Consider the following 24,025-nt stretch of genomic DNA (forward strand, 5'->3'; position numbering starts at 1 on the left):
TATGTTGTGAAGACCCAAGTGGCATTGGAGCTTGGTGTGGAGATCGGAGTGAGGTTTGGAATTCCGAAAGCTCAGCTACGGCCTCTCTTCCTCTCAGTCTGTATAGCCGTTCCAAATCAAACCCACTGCCCCAAAACCCTTCAACCTTTCCCACTGTTCTCTCTCTTTGGCTCTCAGGCAACAAACTCTTATCCAAACGAAGGAGAAGAAGAAGATTGAAGGGTGCATGCCTGGGTTAGATCTGCAATAAATTTCCATTCTTGGGTATAGAAGTAACCAGCAAAAGTGTCAGAGAAAGAGTATGGGGACTAGGGTTCCAGTGCAGCACTACAATCTGAGATCGGCGAATTCGTTCATCGGAAGCCCTTTGCATGACCTCAACACCGTTGATGCTCGGCCTGCGGACATCGAAGCCATCAGCGACGTTGACCGGGAAGCCGTCACCGAAGATAGCTTGGACAACGATGTTGATTCTAATTCCGTTGTGAGTATCTTATATCTATTTTTAAGTTTCTTTTTTGTTTCTTTTTATTTTTAACGGCAGTCTGTATGATTTCTGAGAAGCTGACGGAAATAGAAGAAACAGTGATAGAAAAGAACGGAAATGAGTGAACAGAGTTTACTTTATTCAGAACTTTAAATAATTTGTTTATAAATAAGGAAATTAGATGACTGAGTTGGTTGATGAGAATTTGTAGTGTCATGCTTGGGCGTCAAAGTCAGACACGAGTGGATGGGGTAATGGATCAGATACTGGGAATTTGTCAAGTCTCCTAATGGGTGTGCACTCGCTGAAATTCGTTTATATGAGTGATTACGAGAGGAGCCTCAGTCGTGTAGTTTTTTGGGATCTCACACAGGCGTAGCTAGTGCATTTTAACTCGTGATAAATGGTAAAAGCGTCCATTTAATAACGCCATATGGTGTAGGGGCATTCCGTAGTGCTCCTGACATAAGATATTTTTGTGGGGAAGATTGCGATACCATAATTGTATAGAATGTCAAGGTTTCGTACGGACCTGTGCTAAGTCCTACATTGATGTGTATTAGAGTTTGGTTACCAAACTCATCTCAACTCATCATTACAACTTTTTCAAATCTCAATACAAAATATAATAAACAATTTAACTTTTTCAAATCCCAAAATAATAATAATATTAAAAAATAATATTCTAATAATATTTTATTATCTCAACTCAACTCAACTCACTTCAACATCCAAACACAACTGGACTATATGAGGAGTCCCGATAAGGCACTGATTCTTTTGAAGGATTATATCACTTATCAAATAATAATAATAATAATAATTGATTTGAAGTATTAGACAGGCGTGACTAGTACATTCTCAGTTTGTGACAATGATATGTATATATAAATGAGTTTTTTAAGCTTTAAGATTCAATAGTTGTCATACGATTGTGTAATGTTTTGCAAATTACTAAATCTATGCAATATATCTTTTAGGACTGCATGCATGAATCCTATAGGAACTCTTTACCCCTTCACAGCATAGGAGCTGAAGAAGATCACTCTAGACTTGAAAACGATGGGCCTTCAAGGGGTTCCTATGATAACTTGACAGTTGAAGGTACAAATGATTTAAAAATGAAGCTCTTAATTGGATTTCTAATTGAATTCTATAGACTTTTTTTTGCCTAAAATGGCTGGTTGATTTGAATTGTTGAATTTTGAACTAGACGTTGCACCTATTGAATCAGCGAGGGCAAGATTTCTACAAATTATTGTGGATTATTTTGTACATGATAATGTGATTGAAGTGGCAGATTCTGAAGCTGACTATAATGTTCAGTCTGGACAAGATAAACTGAATAAGAGGAAGATGAGAGAGGTTCAGTATGAAGGAGACCCGAGGTTTGCATTACCCTTGATGTATGTGGCAAATATGTATGAAACTTTAGTTGCTGATGTAAATATTAGGCTTGCTTCCTTGAATGGTATTCGTGAGAAGACCATTGGGGTAGCCCTCGAGGCAGCTGGTGGTTTGTATAGAAGGCTGGCTAAAAAATTCCCCAAGAAAGGTATTTCATTTTTCCTTGTTCAATGTGCCTTTGGGATTAAAAACCTTTGCTCGGAACTTTGTTTTGTTTTATTTTTAGCATAGTATTTGTGCTTCTCATTTATTGCTTATAGTGTTTGATAATAAGTGACTTCTAGTTAGCTTTAATGGGTTTCTTTTGTTATCTTTCTTTCTTACACCTCCAGATTTAGCATTTGCATCTTTAAACTTTGCTCAACAGGACCCTGTACATTCAAAAGAAGAGAGTTGGCAACTTCTGTTGAAACTAGGACAAGATTTCCAGAATTAGTAATACAAGAAGAGAAGCGAGTTCGTTTTGTGGTAGTCAATGGTTTGGTTATTATTGAGAAGCCAAATAGTATGCCTATTGAAGATGCTGAGTGGTATGTTAGGTATTTTTTTCTATGTTTAGAAGGGGTTACCTCCGCTTCGCTATTTTTGTGTGTGCCTATATATTTATGATGTTTTTGCTCATTAGTGCAGGTTTAAACGATTGACTGGTCGTAATGAGGTAGCTGTCTCTGCTCGAGATTATAAGTTCTACTCTCCAAGACACAAGTATAGGCGTGTTACAACAAACTCTGTGTCTAACATCACTGGTTTGCCTGTAAGTTTCATTTTACATTTCAAATTAAGGGGTCATCAAAGATGTCACTAGGAAATTATATGGTTGGTTTTTCTTTTGTCTGGATAGCATTTAAATGTGATTAAAGAAAAACAAAACAGAAAGAATAAGAAGTAGCAATTCAGCATTCCCACCGGTACAACTGATATTGGAGCTTCCTCTTTTCAAAGTCTGAAGATTTTCCAGATCTTTTTCTGTCTCTGGAGCTTGCCCAAGTCATAGAATTATGCATACATTGACGATGAATGTATGTGCACATACATTAAGGACTTCCTTGTTTGGATGTATCTACAGGTGGTTTTCCAATAGATATTGTGCCTTAAGTATTCGATGAGGATTATTTGGATAACATGGGACATTAGGAGAAAGGTAGTTTATCTGGGGAGCTTTATGATACTTTGGAAAATGACTCTCAAGCAGAGAGGAGCAAGGGGAAGGATTGTTGTGAGGTTCTAGATTCTATCTGTGTGGCAGAACTTTGTAAGCAGAGGAGTGTAGCTGACAAGGGACTTCCATTATCTGATATGGTGCTGTATTCTGGGGAAGGATTGAGTCTTTATGAACCCTATTAAATGTAGTCCATTTGCTATTCTAGAAGAGTATGTACCTCCTTCACTTGATTCCATTGAATGGAGTTTAGAGAAGGTAAAAGGCTTTTACAGTTTTGTGGGTCTATCATGTGACTGTTTCGAAGCAGATTTAATGTCTTTTTTACTGCAATTGGTGGTTGAAGTCACCAAAAAACTCTGATAAGATCTAAGGTGGGAGGAAATCATGGATTACAAAGGTTAACATGCCGCACATATAAATAAAAGGGTCAAATTGCCTGTTAGTTATGATCACAAGAGTGGTAATTCTAGCAGAGGCAGAGGTACAGGGAAAGGGGTCAATATTTAGTGGATGAAGCCAAAAGTTGTCTTGGAATTTGAGAGGTTTGAATGAGATGGACAAATGCTTGTGTGTCAAGAATGTAATCATGGAATTGAAACAAATATTGTTTGTGTGCAGGAGACTAAGCTGGCTGTCGTTTCTAGGGCTATTGTGTGAATCTTGTGGGGATGCCAACACTTGGATTGGTGCTGTATGGGCTCAAATGAGGCTTTTTTCAGAGGGATTTTGCTCACGTGGTATAGGAGGGTGGTAGAAAAAATTGATGGATGTGTGGGGGATAGGTAAATGCTTGCATGTCAATTTTTTTTTTTTTTTTTGATAAAGAAAATTTATTGATCCTCCATAATTAGGCACAACCCAAGTACACAAGTGGTATACAAGAGTGAAATACTTAATTACAGCCTAAAAACAAAAAAAGAAGCATACAAGTCATTAAATTTAACCCCCTCTAATACAATAGCCTTAGCCCAAAGTAACAAAGATTGGAAAAATAAGTCTCTAATACCCCCCAATGAGCATTCTCTATTTTCAAAACATCTTCCATTCCTTTCATTCCATATACACCAGTAACACCACATAAGACATAGGGGCACTATCTTCCAAACACCCACTACTTGACGATTTCCCCGTATTCCGCACCAACAAGCCAAAAGATCCACCACCCTCTTTGGCATCACCCAAGCAATGTCCAGCCTTACAATGATTTCATCCCATTGAGCCTTCGTGATGTAGGATAGAAGTGAGAAGGAGGAGTAGAAACAAAGTAATAGGAAATAGAGAAGAGAAATGAACTAGAAGAGAAGAGAGGAAGAAGAAGAAAGCGAAGAGGGACTGGAAGGAGGCGGCTAGCACTCAACTCTGCATTCAAAATAACTACCTCCCAATATTCCTTAAGATGTCTTTAAGTAGTAGGGCAATACAAACCCTAAATAAAATAGACAAGACATTAATAAAATAAATAAAACATTAATAGGAGATGTCCTCATTAACTCTCCCAGGGTAGAAAAGCTTGACTCTATCGAGTTGACGAGTCACACTAAGGCTGCAATCAATCACCCAACCATAAGCTAAGTGGTTGAGCACGGTTCTTCTGACGGCCATAAACACGTGTGAGTGGAGGTCTGAATCTGGTGTCCCTACCCACTTCTCTAGAATAGGTGGCTGGTGACCCGGGCAAAGGAAGATCCTGCTGGCTCCGATAAAGCTCCAATAAGTCTGGATCAAGCTGCTGCAGTGTCTCTCTGGGAATCCATGTACAGTCAAAATCTGGTCGATCGACCCAACGAATAAGGAAACGCTGAAACTCTCCATCATTGGTCAACACAATCTGTTCATCTAGAATAGTATCAATTTTATCTTTGTGTGCTGTGATAGATGGTAGTGGATTAGGAGTGACAAAAGGTTCAGGGTCAGGGTTCACAGATGGAGGCAGAAAAGGATCACTGGAGGGATTGAAATGGCCTTTGTAAGCAACTAAGTCCTCAACATTGAAAGTAGAGTGGTAACCAAAATGTGATGGAAGATCAATAATATATGCATTTGGACCAACACGCTTTAAAATTTTAAAAGGACCAGCACTACGTGCTTGCAATTTGGAAGCGAATCCAGGTGGATGCCGTTCCGGTCTAATTCGGATCATAACATAATCCCCAACTTTAAATTCAACATGTCGTTTATGCAAATCAGCTCGCAGATTATATGATGCATTACTGGCCTCAAGTTGTTTATTGATCTCAATATGCAAGTCATGAAGATGTTGAACAAAAGCCTCAGCTAACACAGATACATGAGCATGAGAAGACATGGGAATAAGGTCTAAAGGCTTCCTAGGTTTGTAGCCATGAACAACTTCAAAGGGACTCATACCTATAGACCGATTCACCGAACTATTATATGCAATCTGAGTTGTAGGGAGGATCAAATCTCAATTCCTAAGATTCTCCTAGACCAGACATCTTAATAAGCCAAGACTGCGGTTAACAACTTCAGTTTGACCATCTGTCTGGGGGTGGTAAGCAGTGGAGAATTTCAATTTAGTGCCAACCATATGCCATAGGGTTCGCCAAAAATGACTTGTGAAACAAACATCCCTATCTGAAACAATAGTCTTAGGAAGACCATACAACTTGACAATCTCGTTAAAGTACAACCTAGCGACCTTAGACGCATCTGAAGTTTTGCTACAAGGGATAAAGTGAGCCATTTTCGAGAAACGGTCCACTACAACAAAAATAGAATCATACTTCTTCAGAGTGCGTGGAAATCCCAACACAAAATCCATACTAACGTCTTGCCAAGGACAACTAGGGACAGGAAGGGGTGTGTAGTGACCAGTATTTTGTCGCTTTTGTTTGGCTAATTGACAAGTGTTACAGGTGCTAACTATCTTAGCCACATCTCTCTTCAAGCTAGGCCAATAGAATTGACGTTCAATCTCTTCTATGGTCTTATCACGTCCAAAATGTCCAGCCAAGCCTTCGGCATGAACTTCCTAAACTATAAAGTCTCTAACTGAAGTCTGAGGGATGCACAACTTATTGGTTTTAAAAAGATAACCATCCTCTAAATAGAAACCATCAGTGGTATCCGACTTCCAGCTTTGCAAAGCGAGAAAAGTATCCCTAAAATCAAGACAAGACTCATACTCTTCCTTAAGTCTTTCAAAACCTATGACCTTGACATTCATGATAGACAAAAGGGAGATACGGTGGCTGAAGGCATCAGCTAATTGGTTCTCAACACCCTTCCTATGTTTTAAAGCAAAAGAATAAGCTTGCAAATATTCAACCCAACGGCCATGTCTAGAATTCAATCTTTTCTGAGAATTGAGGTAGCAGAGGGCCTCATGGTCTGAATAAAGAACAAACTCCTGAGGTAGCAAATAATGGCGCTAATAGTGCAAAGCTTGCACAACTACGTACAGTTCCTTATCATAGGTAGAGTACCGTTGTTTGGCATCATTTAACTTCTCACTGAAATAAGCAACAGGGTGGCGTTCCTGGCTAAGAACTCCACCTATTCCTACCCCTGAAGCATCACACTCGACCTCAAAAACTTTGGAGAAATCAGGAAGTCGCATGACAGGAGCTTCCGTCATTCGCTTCTTGACTAACTTAAAAGCTTTAGCCGCTTCCGATGTCCACTGAAATTCTCCCCTCTTCATGCACTCCGTGATAGGAGCCATGATTGTGCTAAACCCCTTAATAAAACGACAATAAAATGTAGCCAAACCATGAAAACTCCTGACATCATGTATAGTCTTGGGCTCAGGCCAACCAACAATGGCCTGAATCTTTGTGGGGTCAGCAGATACTCCAGTAGAAGACACAATGAATCCTAGGAAGACAACCCGATTGGTGAAGAAAGAGCATTTCTTCACATTAGCATACAGATTTGTTTCACGAAGAATGGAACAAACTTGTGTGAGATGATCTAGATGTTGTTCCTTAGTCCTACTGTAAACGAGAATGTCATCAAAGTAGATGACGAGGAACTTACCCATGAAAGGCCGAAGAGCTTGTGTCATCACTCTCATAAAAGTACTTGGGGCATTGGTTAGTCCAAAAGGCATGACCAACCACTCATAAAGGCCGTCCTTCGTCTTGAAGGCAGTCTTCCACTCATCACCCTGGCGAATCCTAATTTGGTGATACCCACTCTTTAAATCAATCTTCGAAAATATTGTGGCACCAACCGTCATATCCAACATATCATCAAGCCTAGGGATGGGAAATCGATATTTCACTGTGATCCTATTAATGGCACGACTATCAATGCACATCCTCAAAGAACCATCTTTCTTAGGAGTCAAAAGGGCAGGAACTGCACAAGGACTTAAACTCTCACGGATAAAGCCTTTGTGAAGAAGTTCACCCACTTGTCTTTGGAGCTCAGCATGCTCAGTAGCATTCATCCTATAATGAGGCAAGTTTGGAAGAGACGCTCCTAGGACAAGATCTATGGCATGTTGAATATCTCGTAAAGGAGGTAAGTGGTCAGGGAGGTCTTCAGGGAAGACATCCCGAAACTCCTGAAAAAATGATTGGGCCTCATTAGGAGCCACTATTGGAGATGCCAATGGAACCTCCATAACAACTACAGCAAACACAACAGAAGCACTCACGAGTGCACGCTCAAACTCCGTAGAGTTAATGATATTTAACCCTTTTCGTTCCACAGTTTTCTTTGTTTGTTGTGAACCAACAGGTTTTGGAGGTAAAGGGTTAAGATGAATCTTCTTTCCATTAAACACAAAGGAACATGAATTGGATCGACCATGGATGGTCACATCTAAGTCGAATAACCAAGGCCTGCCAAGAATGACATGACCGACATCCATAGGAATGACGTCACACCATATACGATCCTTATATTCTAAGAACTGGATAGGCACCAGACAATGCTCTTTCACAGCTATGGAAGAGGTATCAACCCAAGAAACACTATACGGCTAAGGGTGAGGCACTGGTTGTAATCCAAGACGGGACACAGTAGCCACAGAAACCGCATTAATGCAACTCCCACTATCCACAATGATATTACAACCCTTATCATTGATTTTGATATAAGTATGAAAGATGGCATGACAACACCAATCACCAGCACCTTTTGGTTGGGTAAGGGTGCAACGTACAACACTTAATTTGGGTGTGTCGGGAGCATGAGGTACAGAACTTAAATCCATAGGAAAGGTTCGGATACAACCTAAGAGGTATCCTCTTCATCACCTAAATCACCAAACTCCTCAAGTTTAGGCTCATAGACTTGATCTTCTAACAGTTCATCAACTATACCCTCATGTTCCTCAATGATTAGGGTTCGACTAGGACAAATGGAAGAAATGTGGCCAAAACCCTTACATTTGAAGTACTGCAAGCGGGAGGAAGTCCTTGGAATTTCGGGACCTTTATCCTTATTTTCCCATGCGGGGGAAACATTAGATAGTGGAGGTCCTAAGAGAGACTTAGGGGAAAGGGTGGGCGCTGGGGTGATGGAAGGGTGGTTGTCACCACGCCTTCCATACGGAGTCCTCATAACCGACTCATAGTCTCGAACTAAAGAGTAAGCATGGTCAAGTGTAGCGACACCCCGAAGGACAAGCTTGCGCCTAAGATCATCTTTTAAGCCTTGTCTAAACCTACTCAAAGTCATGGCCTCATCCTCAACAGTATGACATCTCATTCGGAATTCATCAAATTGAGTGACATACTCAGTCACTGGCCGATTGCCCTGTGTAAGGTCATTCCATTGGTCCAGCAAATTACCCCTGTAAGATTGGGGCAGGTATATCTCTTGAAGATGACGTTTTATTTCTTCCCAACTCCCAACAGGAGGCGCACGACGCCTCTCAAGGAGATCCTCTACACTTTCCCAAAAGAGTTGGGCAGTGCCAGTTAGTTTCAGGCTAGCAAATTGAACTCTTCGATCTTCAGGGACTCTATACCAAGTAAAGAAACGATCCATATCCCTAATCCATTGAGTAAAAACTCGAGGATCTAGGCAACCATCAAAAGTAGGGGCCTCTAGCATAATGTTTCTGAATAAACGCTCTTCATGGCGAGTAGGGGACTGAGTACCTTGGCGGTAATGGTCTCGTTCTCGCTCACGATCATAATCCCTACCCCCACGATCATGTCTGACATGTTGTCGATCACCTCGTCGACGACGATAGCATCTATTTTGGGACACTTAAGAGTTGTCAGACGAATGAAAGAGTTCCTCAAAATTGTTCAACCTAGCAGCTTGGTCCTTGTTCTCCTCACGAGTAGCAGCCATCTCAGTTTGGATAGCCGCTAATTGAGTTTGTACATGTTGTTGGTTATTGGCTAGTTGAGCTAATTGTTGAGTGAGGGCATCAAATTGGGAAGGATCCATGGTAAAGGTACTGGAACTAGAGGTGACAAGATGACCACTACGCAACTGCATGCAATGCAACACCCGCTAAATGAAGTGCAATGGAGAGATTAATGAACAATAAATGCAAGCAATGAAAATATCAACTGAGCCAAATAATAATAAGTCTTTTTTTTTTTTGGGATTAAGTAAATCCAAAATACGGCAAACAAATAATGTTAATGTTTAAAATAACAAAGCAATGGTCAAATGCCAATCAAACAAATCCAATCACATAGCAATGCTGATATTTTTGTTTTAAGAATTTTTTTTGGAAAGACAATCAATGCAAAAAATGAGAGTAAAGCTTCAGGCTATGGAAGTGAGAAAGGGAACACAAGAAATAGGAAGTAAAACAAAATCCAAGTGTTGAATAAATATGGCCATAGCAAATGCGGGTTTGGCTAAATTCACTATGGTAATAGCAACACAGAGAAACAATTAATACATTTTCAAAACAAACCGATAGTGTAAAACCAAAGAAAGAGATAGTAAAACTCCCTTTGCTCGTTGAGAACTGTGCACAATCAGTGAAAAGTCACGCGAAAGGACAAGCCACCCCGACTCCCTTTCTTTCTTTCTTTTTATTTCGGCTATTTCTGCGCTTGAAGTTGCACAAGAGGAGAAACCGGGGGAGAGATAGACGTCTGGTAGAGGGAGAAGAATCGGAGCTGAGATGTCGTGTTTTTGGCATCGTCTGCCTCGAGTCTAGTGGTTTCGGCGAGGTCTGTATTGTTTTTCTTTTTCTTTTTTTTTTTTTTTTTTTCCGGGCGTTGGGTATTTCGGCGCTTCTCAAAGTCTCAACTCACAACAAGTCACTGAATATTTCGGTAGAGCATTTCGGCACTGGGTTTCAGAGGAAGCAACGAGCAAGGGCTGTATCGGGCTGGCGTCAATGGCAGCGTAACACAGAGTTGGAGAAGCCGAAGGACTTACCGGCAATGTGCTCAAGGTCGGGAGAGGTAGCGACGGCAGCACTCACGGAACCGAGACCGAAAGATTTACGGTGAAGAGATGCAGCGAGACCGAGATGATGAGATGGACAGAGGTATCGAGACAGGGTGTGGTTTGTTTTATCGGGATGGTCTGCTCAGGAGGTGCGGCGGTTTCACTTAGTTGTGTTTTGGCTTGGATTGAAGGGAACTCAGGTGGGTGGGTTTTCGGGGCTGGTTTTCGGAGGAAGGAGATGAAACGAATAGCGCTCGGTGTTTTGTCAATGTGGTTCGGTATTGTTTGAGAAAACAATAGAACCAGCTCTTGATACCAATATGATGTAGGATAGAAGTGAGAAGGAGGAGTAGAAACAAAGTAATAGGAAATAGAGAAGAGAAATGAACTAGAAGAGAAGAGAGGAAGAAGAAGAAAGCGAAGAGGGACTGGAAGGAGGCGGCTAGCGCTCAACTCTGCATTCAAAATAACTACCTCCCAATATTCCTTAAGATGTCTTTAAGTAGTAGGGCAATACAAACCTTAAATAAAATAGACAAGACATTAATAAAATAAATAAAACATTAATAGGAGATGTCCTCATCACTTCGCCACAATCACATTGGAGAAGTAGATGGTCCATAGATTCGCCATTCCTTTTGCACATGAAGCACCAATCCATTATAAAAAAGCCATGCTTCCTCAGCTTGTCTATGGTCAGAAGATTCCCGTGAGAGGCCAACCAACCAAAGAAAGCAACTTTTTGGGGCACTTTGCGCTTCCAAGGGAAAACAGTAGAAGAATGGGTAGACAAAGCATTGTATAAAGATCTAACTGAAAAATTCCTGTTCCGGGGTGTATCCACTGCAGTTTGTCCTCCACACCACACTCCAAATTCAATGCATACAAGGTGCTATAGAAATCAGAAATATCTCCCACTTCTCAATCTGGAACTGCTCTAATAATTACACATTCCTCTGCAGCAGACCATTCAAAGAGTCCATATAATCAGCAACAAAGGCTTCCTTATGCAATGCAATTCTGAAAAGAGAAGGAAAAACCTCCTTGAGAGCAACATCACCTCACCAAACATCAACCCAGAATCTCACCTCACCAAACATCAACCCAGAATCTGACCCTTGTTCCATGCCCCGCCACAAATCTGAAATTACGAATGAAATCCTCCCAGCCCTTCCTAATAAATTTTCATACTCCCACACCATATGATCCACTCACTTCATTAGAAATCCAACCACCCCAAATGCTTCCAAATTTAGCGTCAACCACAGTCCTCCATAAAGCATCACTTTCTTGATGGTACTACCACAACCATTTTCCGAGTAAGGCCTTATTGAAAGTACTCAACTTTCTAATCCCCAAACCGCCACAAGATAGGGGATGGTACAAATCTTGTCCCATTTAATCAAATGGAACTTTTTCTCGTCCCCCAATCCACCTCACAAGAAAGCACGGAAGATTCTTTCCAGCCTACTAGCCACACCAGCCAAAATCGAGAATAATGAAAGATAGCATGTAGGGAGGTTAGATAACATATTCTTAATAAGAGTGATTCTTCCCCCTTAAGGTAGATACATCATTTTCCAACCAGCCAATCTATTCTCATTTTTTTCGATAACACCATATCATATTACCTTGGATTTATGAGGGGCCCCTAATGGAAGACCACGGTACTTCATAGGCAAAGAAAAAACCTTACAACCCAAGATTTTTGCCAAGTCTCCAATATGATCTACCAAGACAACCGGTACCAATTCAGATTTAGACAAGTTCACCTTGAGATCGAAAACAACTTCAAAACAAAGTAAGAGGGTTCTCAATGAACGAATTTGATTAGAATCTAGCTCACAAAGAATTAAGGTGTCGTCAGTGAAGAGAAGATGAGATACATTGACGCTCCCAAATGAAGTACCACCCGCTGAAAACCCAGACAAAAAAGACCCATCCACTTCTACCTCCAAGATTCTGCTCAATACATCCATAACTAAGACAGAGAAAAGGAGTTAGAGGATCTCCTTGTCTCAATCTGTGGGAGCTATTGAAGAAACCCTCGGGAGTGCCATTAACCAACATCGAGAATCTAGCGGTCTTCATCCAATTGCACCACCTCTCCCCAAAATTAAATTTGCCGAGAATATAAACCAAGAAGTCCCTGTTAACATGATCAAAAGCTTTCTCCATATCTAGTTTGCGAAGGACAACTTGGAACACCGAAACTAATACTACTATCCAAACATTCAATAGCAATAAGGATCGAATTCAAAATCTGTCTCCCCTTAACAAATGCATTTTGGGGCTTCGAGACAATCTTTTCCATGACCGTGCTTATACAATTGGCTAGAACCTTGGATATAATCGTATACATTTCACTCACAAGACTTGTAGGAAAAGAATCTTTCACCTCCACAGACTCATCCTTCTACGAAATAAGTGCTATGAAGGTTGCATTAAGGCTTTTCTCGAATTTCATATGTGAGTGAAACTCAACAAAAACCTTCATAACATTCTCCTTGATAATATCCCAATAGACCTGGAAAAAAGCCATTGAAAATCCAACTGGTCTCGGCGCTTTATCCTTGTCAATTCCTTTCAGCAAATTAAACACCTCTTCCTCTTCAAACATCCTCTCTAACCAGTCAGCGCACGATTGATCAATCGTGTCAAAAGCCCATCAACCTTAGGTGATGTAGGATAAAAGATGAGAAAGCAATAGAATATAGAAAATAATGGTGGCAAAGAAGAAAGAAGCCAGAAAAGATAAAGAAGAAGAAGACAAAGAGAAAGGGGTTGGAAGAATGACGGCAACACTCAATTGTTTAATCTCAAAACTACCTTCAATGTTTCATTACAAGCATTTAAATAGTAAAATAACACAAACCCTAAATAAACCTTAGAAAGTCTATGGGCTAAAGCCCAAGCCCATTAATACAAATCCAAATAAAATAAATAAAACATAAGTAAAATAACCAAAATAACAATAACAGGAGATGTCCTCATCATTAGGTCTCCAAGGGATTTGCTCCGTGAGTAGATTATCAAAAAACTGCACTAGGTGATTCTTAATTTCAGATCTGTCTGAAAGAACATATCCTTTCGAATGCAGCACCTCAATAGCATTAAGTCTTCTACGAGAGTTGGCCACTCTATGAAAAAAACTGGTATACTTGTGTCCTTCCTTCAGCCAAAGGGCCCAGGATTTTTGTCGCCATGAGATTTCTTTCAATGAGAGTAAGTTTTTCCAGATTAGCCACAAAAACAATCTTCCTTGCCTTCTCCTCATCCATGAGAACCCCAGCAGTCTCCTTTTTATCAAAGCATGAAAGTTCCTAAAAAAAATTCTTCCTATGATCATCAATCTTCCTAAATTCTTCATCATTCCACAATTTCAGATCTTCCTTCAAAGCTTTAAGCTTTCCAGCCAACACAAAGTTGGGCATACTAGAAAAAAGGACCCCTCCACTCTCACCTTCTCCACAAAAACATCAGCTTTCAACCACATGTTTTCAAATTTAAAATATCTACGTCTCTCATGGAGACCCCTACAATCTAGCAAAATGGGGAAATGGTCTGAACATAGCCTTGGAAGTCTGTTTTGACATAAATCAGAAAAATGGGCCTCCCAAGATGAAGATACAATGAATCTGTCCAGTCTTGACCAGACCCTCCCATTGGACCATGTAAAATTCCCCCAGCCAAAGGTAAATCAACTAAGTACCTATCCAAAAAAAGATAAATCAACTAAGTCCAATTCAAAAATAAGATCAGAAAATTCTGCCATAGCCAGGCTAATACAAGAATCCCCCAACCTCTCACTCGGAAAATGAGTTATATTAAAATCCTCCCAACACACGACGGCCCATCCCACCAACTACACATACCAGCAATCTCCTCCCTAAGGAACCTTCTATTGTTGTCCACATTAGGACCATATATACCAGTAAAAGACCACTTGTAGCCATCATCCACATTTTTAAAGGAACAAGCCACCAAATATTCCCGGACATATTCCTCAGCCAAATTGATGACTCTTGTATCCCACAACAAAAGAATACCTCCCGATGCCCCTTTAGAGGCAAGATAGACCCAACCCATATGAAGACAGCCCTACAAACTTCTAACAATACTTCTATCTATGAACTTCAGTCTCTTGAAGCCAAATGATATCAGTGTGTCAAGAATTTAATCAGGGAATTGAAACAAATTTTGTTTGTTTGTGGGAGACTAAGCTGGCTGTTGTTTCTAGTGTTGTTATGTGAAGCTTGTGGGATGCAACACATGGATTGGTGCTGTATGGGCTCAAATGAGGCTTTGGGAGGGATTTTGCTCATGTGTGATAGGAAGGTGGTAGAAAAAATAGATGGATGTTACTTATCAGGAAAAAAAAAATGATGGGATGTGTGAGAGATTTCATTTTACCTGTACGTTCAAATATGTCAATGACAAATTTAAGTGGGGCTTCGTTGGAGTTTATGGATCTAATGATAATTTGTATCAGAAGACTTCTTTGGGATGCATTGGGTTGTTAAATTAGTTGGTGGAGCATTCCATGGTGTATTGGGGTGACTATAATGTTATGTGCTATCTGAGTGAGAGTTAGGGTGATATCCGCTATTATTGAGCGGTCAAGCTACAGTGGAGGTGTCTGAATTCATTTTTGAACACAGCCTTATAGATATCCTCCTCATGGGAGGGAAGTATACTGGTCCAACAAGCGTGACTAGGCAATATGGTCTCGAATTGCAGGTGTATTCTCTTTCCTTAATGGGAAGCTAAATTCCCAATGTTTTCTTAGAGAAGGCTCCCTGGATCACTAATGGACCTTTTTCCTTTAGACTTATAGACTTTGTAGCTGGTGTAAGCCATATACAAGCTTCAATATACAGAAGGACATACCCATCTACAAAGTCTCCAATCTTTTAGAGCTCAAGGAGTTTTGCTCTTTTTCGTGCTAGATGGATATATCCTTTTGTATACTTCCTGTGTATTTGGGTTGCACCCCACTGCGCTTTTAACAAAATTTGTGCTATGAAAAAAAAGATTTGCCATTCAACTTTTTGTTTTCTGCGTAATGATGTGATTTTTTCATAAAGCTTTTATAGAAAATATTGGGAATTCAACTAAGTAGATTGTAACACATTTTGATTGCTGTGCCTTACTGACTAAATTGAAGGTAGATGTAACTTCTTGTACTTTTGTTGTATTTTCAGGCATTTCCTATCACAGATAACTCCTCTACACTGGCTACTGCTCAAGGTTTTCGCTCTGTAAGTGAATTTGTTTAAGAAGCAATTATTGTCTATTTTATATGGGTTAGAGTAAAGGCATATGTAAAATTGTATGATATGCTCACTTACTTTTTTGGGTCCGTTGAGATTGAGCCGCTTATCACTAGGGATTTGATAGTACTTTTCGTTTGATTCGAGTTAGCCAAACGATGGAAAATTTTTAGTGTTCGTCTCATTCCTTCCGCCATAGTGCTAGATATCTATCTCCAACTCACTTTTTCCACAAGAATTGTGTGGCCCAGTTCTCTAGCAATATCCTATTTCCTCCTCTATGCATAAGCTCACCGGAATCCCATCACAACCACTTAATTTATTCAATAGAAACCTTTTTTGATTCTGAATACGACCAACTCCTGTTTCTTTAGGTCTTTCAACTTGCTCGCCAATACAAAACTGGGGGAACCATGGAAGCTGTAGAACAACCGTCATGGTTTTACTTTATCCTCAAAACCCTATTCATTTTTTTTTTTTTTGTTAATTAATAAAATATTTCATTAAAAAGCTCAAAAGGAAAATTGAAACATGTACCTAGCCATGTTTTTTTTTTTTCTTTTTGGATAACAAGAAGGCAGGCTGATCTAGTTTGATCCATGAACAAACTAGTCAGCCACGAACTTGGTGCTGACCTACAGCTCAGCCTCATGATCAGGCTACAACTGAGTAGGAGAAAGAATTCGAGAAGAAGGTGGACATAGAAGAGGAAAAATCGAAAGATTTAGAAGGAAAGAAACTCTATTGGCCTTGTCATGGAACGGGAGCTAGTGCTTGTTCACAAATTAGGATATGAAGTAGGGATAACATTAGGTAATTACAGCTGCTTTATCTCTATCTTTATTTGGGACCCTATTTGTCTCTTTAGGATTTTTTTTAATCGAAATATATCATCCTCTAGATAATTCAAATTTAAGGAATTGGATGTCAATGAATTTCTAGTGTCTCATCTCCATTTTGCAAATGACACATTGTTATTCTGTGACGATAATCCAGAGCCTCACAAAATAACAATTAGGTCTCTCTCTCTCTCTCTCTCTCCCCCAAACGGTACTTTTGATTTTATCAATTTCTTTCTTTTTAATTGGTGGGCCTCTTTAATGTAAAATGATACCTAGTTTATATTCACCATGCACTTATCAAAAAAAAAAAAGTTTATATTCACCATGCATAGGTGTAACACCCCTTCCCGTTGGTTAGGAATATTACAAATCATTCATAACATAATGCCCGGTGAAGAGATTCGAAGTCATGAAAAATACCTCATTTACAAAAGAAAAAAAACGTCAAACTAAATTGAACATAATTGTCTTCAAATTATGAAACTGAAAACATAACGTAAAAACATAAACTAAACTAATTATTGTGTAACTAACACTTATTCCTTTCCAAGTCTTTACACTAGATCTATTCCTGGCCCTCCAGCTCTGCGTCCTCACACTCATCATCTGTGACATTTAAACATAGAAGAAAACATAGAAATCAACAAAAATGAGTCGAATAATCAATAAATAGTACATCATACCGTAAAATATAACTCAGCTTAGCATAGACTTAATTTTTGAAAGACTCATCATAACATATATACATCATCACAGATTCACAATCATACCGTAATCATAACTTAAGTTAACATAGGCTTAATTTCTGAACAACTCTACATACATACATATATCGTCACAGATTCACATAGCATATCTATTCATCATTAACATGAGCGGAATCATACATAATCATGGCAAACATGTAACGTGAATGTATAAATGACTGACGTAAACATGACTTGTTTATCTTGTCCTTCACTTATCATATGGTGACCCACGCTTGAGTCCGTGTTTTACCTAACATATGGTGAACCACGCTTAGGTCTGTGGCACTGCTTATCATAACTTGTGATGAACACGCTTAGGTCCGTGTCTCCCTTAACATAACTTGTGATGAACATGCTTAGATCGGTGTCATCCTTAACATAACTTGTGATGAACACACTTGGGTCCATTTCATCCTTAACATAACTTGGAGTAAAACATGCTTAGGTCCGTATTTCACTTAACATATGGTGAACCACGTTTAGGTCCGTGACACCGTCTTAACATATCTTGTGGTGAACATGCTTAGGTCCGTGTCACCCTTAACATCTTATCTTTCTTAATGCATGAGAAGTTTGTTGGACTTGAACTTTTCTAGCATGGCATACACTTGTACATAGCATAACATAACATGACATGGCATAATGTGATCTGAACATAAACATTACATGACATACATGATCTGAGAACTACATGAACATTACATGACTTATATGATCTAAATACTTCATGGCATTACATTGTATGGCATACATGTGATTTTCATGATATATCATCCATCAAATTCCAATCCATAATAGCATAACATACATAGGCTCACTCACATGCATATCATTATAATTCACAAATCGCAATCCCATAATAGCATAACATACATAAGCTCACTCACAGGCATATCATTATAATTCATCGAAGATCATGAAAGGGATCTAAATTTGACTTAGCTTGTAGCATAGCGTAGACAAACATCACATTTTCATATACAATTAGAACATTTATGGTACACATGCAATTATATGATCATACTAATTACCTCTTAACACTGCTTCCTGATTCCCACTTTGTGGCTTGTTACCTATACGAGGTATTGGACGTTACTAATTTCCTAGAAAAGCGTGTCATAATACTCTACGTAATTAAATACGTATAATTGGAATTAACTAAAATAATAGGCTTCATAGCATACTTTAAAAATATACTTTAAAATCCCTTAAATACTTTTTATAAAAATTGTGTCTATGGTCTCATAATTATTCATGTAAAACTTCGGGCTAGCTTAAATTCCAGCCCAGCTCCTATTAAAGAAAAATAGCCTAATTAAAATCACTAAAACGGGTTTTTGTAAAGCACTACCAGCTCACTTTAAAACAATAAAATAGTTTCTGTCAACCCAAAATTCACTCACTTAAATTATTATAGTTTCTGAAATAAGCCCAACAAGTTCATTTAAAAAAAAACTAGGCCCAGTACCGACTCAAGGAAACACTAGCCGAATGGACTTAGGGCCCAAGGGCCCCTTATGAACTCAAGGGTGTCTACTCTTCTGGAAATTAAAACACACAGGACTAAAACAGATGAAAGAAATGGCTGAGCATCGAGAGGAGAAGCTGATGTGCAGCGGCTGCTGATGTGCAGCTGCTCTGGGTGGCTGAGAAGGACCGGTGACGCAGCTGGAGGGTCCCTATGGTGGTGCGACACCGAGAGAGAGAGAGAGAGAGAGAGAGAGAGAGAGAGTTTAGAGGGAGAGAAACTGTCAAATGGAAACAATGGAGAAGAAGGAAGGAGGATTCCGGCGTGGGCTTACGCGGAAGGTGTGGGTTCAATGGAACTTGGCTGTTCGGAGATCTTTGTGGCCGCCGGGAGGTGGTCCGACATTCCCTGATGTAGTTGACAGTGGCTGGGAACAAATGCAGGGGCTGTTTTTATTCTCGGTTTGGAGAAAACAAAGACCCAGAGGACTTATGGGTCACGCACGCAGTGGAGGAAGGAAGGCTCACTGTCGGCGTGCTCAGTGATGGTTTCTGGCGAGGTAGGTGTCTCAATTTGTGGGTTTTGCTCTGTCTGCCGAGGCTGCTATGGTGGCTAGCGTGTGCAAGTTTCATGGTTTTTGCTAATGGTCTTGTGGGTTTTATAGATGAGGGATAGGGAGATATCATGAGTGATCTGGAGAGGTTTGAATTCGACTAAACTTTGGAAAACTACTCCCACAAGGAAAGAAGCACTGAGAGGATATAAGAGTTTTGAAGTGTTAGAGTTGAAAGTTAGTTTCAAATCAGGAAACTACCCAATCTGGGAGACCAAACAGAAAAATAAAAGAGGCATATAGTTTAACTGTAGAGAAATCCTATTCAAAATTACTACCTCAAAACATTTCTAATAAAATAGTAATAATAATAAAATCACACTTTTGGGGTCTGGATGATACAATAGGGACTGTATGTTTTTTTTTTTTTTTGGCTTTAGTTATCCTATAAAGGTTTTGACTATTTATTGTTCCGAAACATGAATTTCACAAGCTGCCTTTGGGAGGGACATTTGCATCCTGACAAATTGTTTTCTGCTTCTTTCCCCTTCATTTTTTTCTTCGTTCTTTGTTTCGCTTAATTGCTAAAGCCTATCTGCTCACTGGTCCAGAAATGTCGCCATAATCGATGTCGCCATGAACAACTATTGCCCTGCTTATAGGACATTGCATGATTGTCGACCCAACTAAAAATCTAATTTCGGTGTTTAGAATGAAATATTGTAGATCCTACAAGGTTCATTAAAGAGATGGTTAGAAAACAAGCCTCAAATTAGGTTAACGCAAATACTTGTAGTTGCTCAGCGTCAACTTCCATAGAACTTGTCTCATGGGTACAGTGGATCAGGACCTGAAACTGGAGTTCTGATCCTCCAGAATTATGCTCCACCAGGGTTAATGATTATGCGCTGCCTAACATTAATACTTATTCCTTCCTTTTCACCCCTTATCTCCATAATATGAACCTTTAAAAAAAAAAAAAAAACATTAATACGGCCAAACTTATGTGATTGAAGTTATGTTGTGGTGTAGGGCTGTCAATTGTGTCGGGCCGGGTCAATTTCAAATCAACTTGAACCCAACACGAATAACTAATTGGTTCAAACACCTTGACCCGAATCTGACCCAAATAACTAATGTTGATCCTTTTATCAATTCGGGTTAGGTCAACCCAACAAGACCCGTTTTAAAAAAAAAACAAGAATAAAAAAGATTCATAAATATTTGAACATTCTTACTATTATAACAAGACAGGTTATACAAGAAACATTTAAGAATATAATTATTATTTCTTTTTATAAGTAAACATTTAAGAATATAATTAAAACAAGAGTTCTGTTTTTCCATTTAAAATTCAATTTCTAGTTAGAAATATGTAGCGGGTCAATCGGGTCATGGATTGACCCAACTGACCGGTTTCCTTTTGGATGATCGGGTCAACACATGAACCTGCAGGTTGAGTCACTCAACACTACTCAACTATTAACCGGGTCAACCCGAATTGACCCTAACCCTATTATGCCCAACCTTAACCCTGATATTACACGTTGGTTTCCAGTTCCTAACTAGGTGTAATCACATATATACTTCTTGTGTGCTTGGATTATGCCTGTTTCAATATCAATAAAATATCTTCTCACTTACCAAAAAAAATATTACGTGTCGGGTTCGAGGGTCATGTAAAAAATTGACAGCCCTAACTGTGGCTGGAGTGAAATACTGTCATGATGCTGTGCTGAGAGTAGTCAGTGAACTGGAAAAATCTGAAGTATAAAGACAAAAATGTTTAGCAGCACTTCTTTGAAGACTCGTGCCATATCTACATGTTGAACCAGAGATTAATTTGAGACCTTATCATGCATTCCATAGTCAAATAAAAATGTGATTCTGAAGTGGTTAAGGCTGGTTAAAATCCTTTCACTCGTTCTGTGTCCATTTTTTTAAAATAATGGGCAGGGCCTAGATGTGGAGTTCACCTCATTTTAGCTCACTTCGTGATTCAGAGAAAATCCTGTTTAGATTTATATTCACATGCACCACTCAGAAATCAACTAAAATCAATCTTTGTCTATATTCATATTAATAATGCTATTAGATTGCCATGGTTGTGATTGAGACGTTTGCAAATGTGTTCTTGATAGTTTTATGGCATTCAATATATAGCCTTTTTTGTTCTTTTGTAAAATTTCTTTTTTTTTTTTATCATTTCTTATCCCTCTTTGCAGCCACAAAATCAGCAGCAGATCATTTGCAAACATCCTATGCAACAGCTTTCGCATCAGCCCCAATTTCACCCAGTTCATCAGAATCATCAACAACACATACACCCTGCATCCCACTATCCTCACAGTCATCAATGTGCTCCTGCTTCTCACTTGCCTGAAATTACTCATCCTCATCAACCAACCATATCACAACAGATGGCATCCTTACAACCGCTCACAGGTGGTGGTCATGCTGGAGGGCGTTTGCATGTACTGGTGGGTTAATAATTCGATTATTCCTCCATCAACTATGAATTATGATAGCACCTATTTGAATATCATAAGTTTTAGTTTTATTTTCATGGCTAGTCGCATGGTTACCCTTAACGATAAAGATATTATGTTAAATTTTAGCTAATGTTGCTGGTGTAGAACAAGCACATCTATACAACCTATTTGTGGACTTCTGTTTTTCCATTATTATAGCCAGCCAAAACAAAGTTGGTCAAAAGTAGCTCAGCATATTTGACCATAGCAGGGGATAGATATCACCTGCTATCTATCCCCTAAAAGCAATATTCTGTTGTTGACGTTTGATTTCTTTGTGTGTATATGTGTGTGCTTATGTTTTCAACTGCAAGTGAGTTATATTGAGAAACATTTTGAGAGATTTGTTATTGTGCCATTTTATTTTTCATGTAATTTATACTTGATAAAAAAAAAATCATGTAATATATATACATGACTTTATCAAAGTTTTGCATTCACATGTTTTCTTGTGTTGATTTGTGATGATGTGTGAGTGTGAACTCGTATTGCCAATCTATTAAGAGGGAATGTTTTTGCTTTGTGATTATGACAGGAACAATGTCTCAATTCATGTGATCTTTTTGTCCCAGCATTATTTATGTTACATCAGAATAATGGTCCATTTCCTTCATTGTATATTTGATTAGAATCTTTATGTATCCTCACGAGCTTAAACTATCTATGAATCTTGCTTAATTTTCTGTAAATGGCTGATTTTTCTCGAATCTTTATTGATGCTTTTTCTTATGGAAAACAGAGTAGGGCTTCATTAGCTTTGTGAATGTTTGGAAAAGGCTCAGGATTTATTTGTTATCTTTTTCTTTCAACCTGTGTCTTTACTGAATTTTTAAGATTGATCATATGTCAGCCATCCAGCCCGGCAAAGTTTTGTGACGAATGTGGGGCCCCGTACTTGAGAGAAACTTCTAAATTCTGCTCTGAATGCGGTGTTAAAAGGTTAGGAACGTGACATGGTGCTGTCACTTATATGTACATAAATATATTTACATGCATATTCTTTTATATTTGATTTAGGAGTTTCAAATATATGTACTAATGTAGAAGGTCAACTTTTAGATCTGATGTACGATATTTTTAAGTATAGAGACCATTTAGGTGCAGTTTGGATAGTGAGATGAGATGAGATGAGATGAGATGAGATGAGATCATTTTGGATGAAAGTTGAAAGTTGAGTAAAATATTATTTTTTAATATTATTATTGTTTTGAAATTTGAAAAAATTGAATTGTTTATTATATTTTGTGTAGAAATTTGAGAAAGTTGTAATGATGAGATGAGATGAAATACTTTCGCTATCCAAACGAGATTAATGTAACCCCAAAACCTTTTTTTACCTAGAAAGATGATAACTTATGATCTGATTTCATGTACAAAATGTTAGTTGGATGCACAAGAGCATTTTGATTTTTGCCATTGTCTTCGAAATAATGTTGACTATTGCAACGTAAAAAGCTTGTGATTCCTGTTTAGTGTTTTTTTCCCACTTTTAACGAAGACGAATTGACCACACAAATTCTATATTAACGAATATTTAGGCATGATTCATTGGCCATAATTTGAAGGCCAATTATGTGTACTTCTTACTTTATAGTTGTTAGAAATATGTCCCACTAATATCCTTCAGTGGAGGAATATATTTGAATTTGAATTCAGAAAAAAAATGTATGTTGTTCATGTACTAGAAATTTGAATTTAGAAAAAAAAAAATAGTATAATAGAAACAATTATGTCAATTGGCATTTTCATTGAATAAAATTCATCAACTGTAACATATGCTCTAAATATTCATCAATTTCATTCTCAATGTAGACTATCCAATGGTCTCTAAGAAAGCTATCCCTACATTTCATTTTGGAGTCTTGTTTTAACGATATTCGTAGTTGAAAAAACCTGCAAGGTAGTTGCTGTTGGACTATCTTGTCGTTGTCAATACCTAGCATTAGTCATAAATTATGGATACGTGTTGTAGATTTGGATGATAAGATAAGGCACATTGTACTTGTAATGTTGCAACTGAAATCTTAATTGATTTTTTTTTCTTGTTTTGTAAAATCTTTTGAATAAAACTTCTCCACAAGATTACATATATTTTTAGTTTTAAATTACTTATATATTTTTGGATTCCAAAGAACTAAACAAATAAGCTCCATTGCCCTTTCACTAAATTTTGGGCTGGACAAAAATTCGACTCTGAATATAACTCTAATCT

At 38.6% G+C, this 24,025-nt stretch overlaps 2 protein-coding genes across 7 annotated transcripts in view; one reads left to right on the top strand and one right to left on the bottom strand.

The window, feature by feature from the left end:
• Positions 1-23,036, top strand: LOC109006893 (uncharacterized protein At2g02148). Of its 4 annotated transcripts, none has more exons than XM_035684649.1 (8): positions 1-484; positions 1,468-1,591; positions 1,701-2,042; positions 2,262-2,433; positions 2,525-2,648; positions 15,602-15,658; positions 21,508-21,762; positions 22,349-22,616. In XM_035684649.1, the coding sequence occupies exons 1-8, from the start codon at positions 302-304 to the stop codon at positions 22,436-22,438; spliced, it is 1,347 nt and encodes a 448-aa protein (XP_035540542.1). In that variant the 5' UTR covers positions 1-301; the 3' UTR covers positions 22,439-22,616. The 4 variants fall into 4 exon arrangements, with proteins under 4 accessions (XP_035540542.1, XP_035540541.1, XP_035540543.1 ...); XM_035684648.1 differs by lacking the exon at positions 22,349-22,616 and adding an exon at positions 22,664-22,994 and having other exon boundaries at positions 2-484; XM_035684650.1 differs by lacking the exon at positions 22,349-22,616 and adding an exon at positions 22,664-22,983 and having other exon boundaries at positions 2-484; positions 1,788-2,042.
• LOC109006927 (notchless protein homolog) overlaps positions 16,902-24,025 on the bottom strand; it is a 12,838-nt gene continuing 5,714 nt past the window's right edge. For 2 of the 3 annotated variants that reach the window (XR_001998712.2, XM_035684651.1), the window contains one exon: positions 16,902-17,118. The gene's annotated coding sequence lies outside the window, so the exon portion shown is untranslated. The remainder of the gene's footprint in view (positions 17,119-24,025) is intronic. The other variant, XM_018986398.2, reaches the window with a different exon arrangement.

This window comes from Juglans regia, chromosome 13 (genome assembly GCF_001411555.2).
Source record: "Juglans regia cultivar Chandler chromosome 13, Walnut 2.0, whole genome shotgun sequence".
Taxonomy (NCBI): domain Eukaryota; kingdom Viridiplantae; phylum Streptophyta; class Magnoliopsida; order Fagales; family Juglandaceae; genus Juglans; species Juglans regia.

Excerpts from the sequence above, each read along its gene's own strand:
- LOC109006893 (XM_035684648.1), top strand. The coding sequence starts at position 302 with ATGGGGACTAGGGTTCCAGTGCAGCACTACAATCTGAGATCGGCGAAT. Across the intron at positions 2,434-2,524 it reads GATGCTGAGTGGTATGTTAG|GTTTAAACGATTGACTGGTC; the intron begins GTATTTTTTTCT and ends TCATTAGTGCAG. Across the intron at positions 15,659-21,507 it reads CTGCTCAAGGTTTTCGCTCT|CCACAAAATCAGCAGCAGAT; the intron begins GTAAGTGAATTT and ends CCCTCTTTGCAG.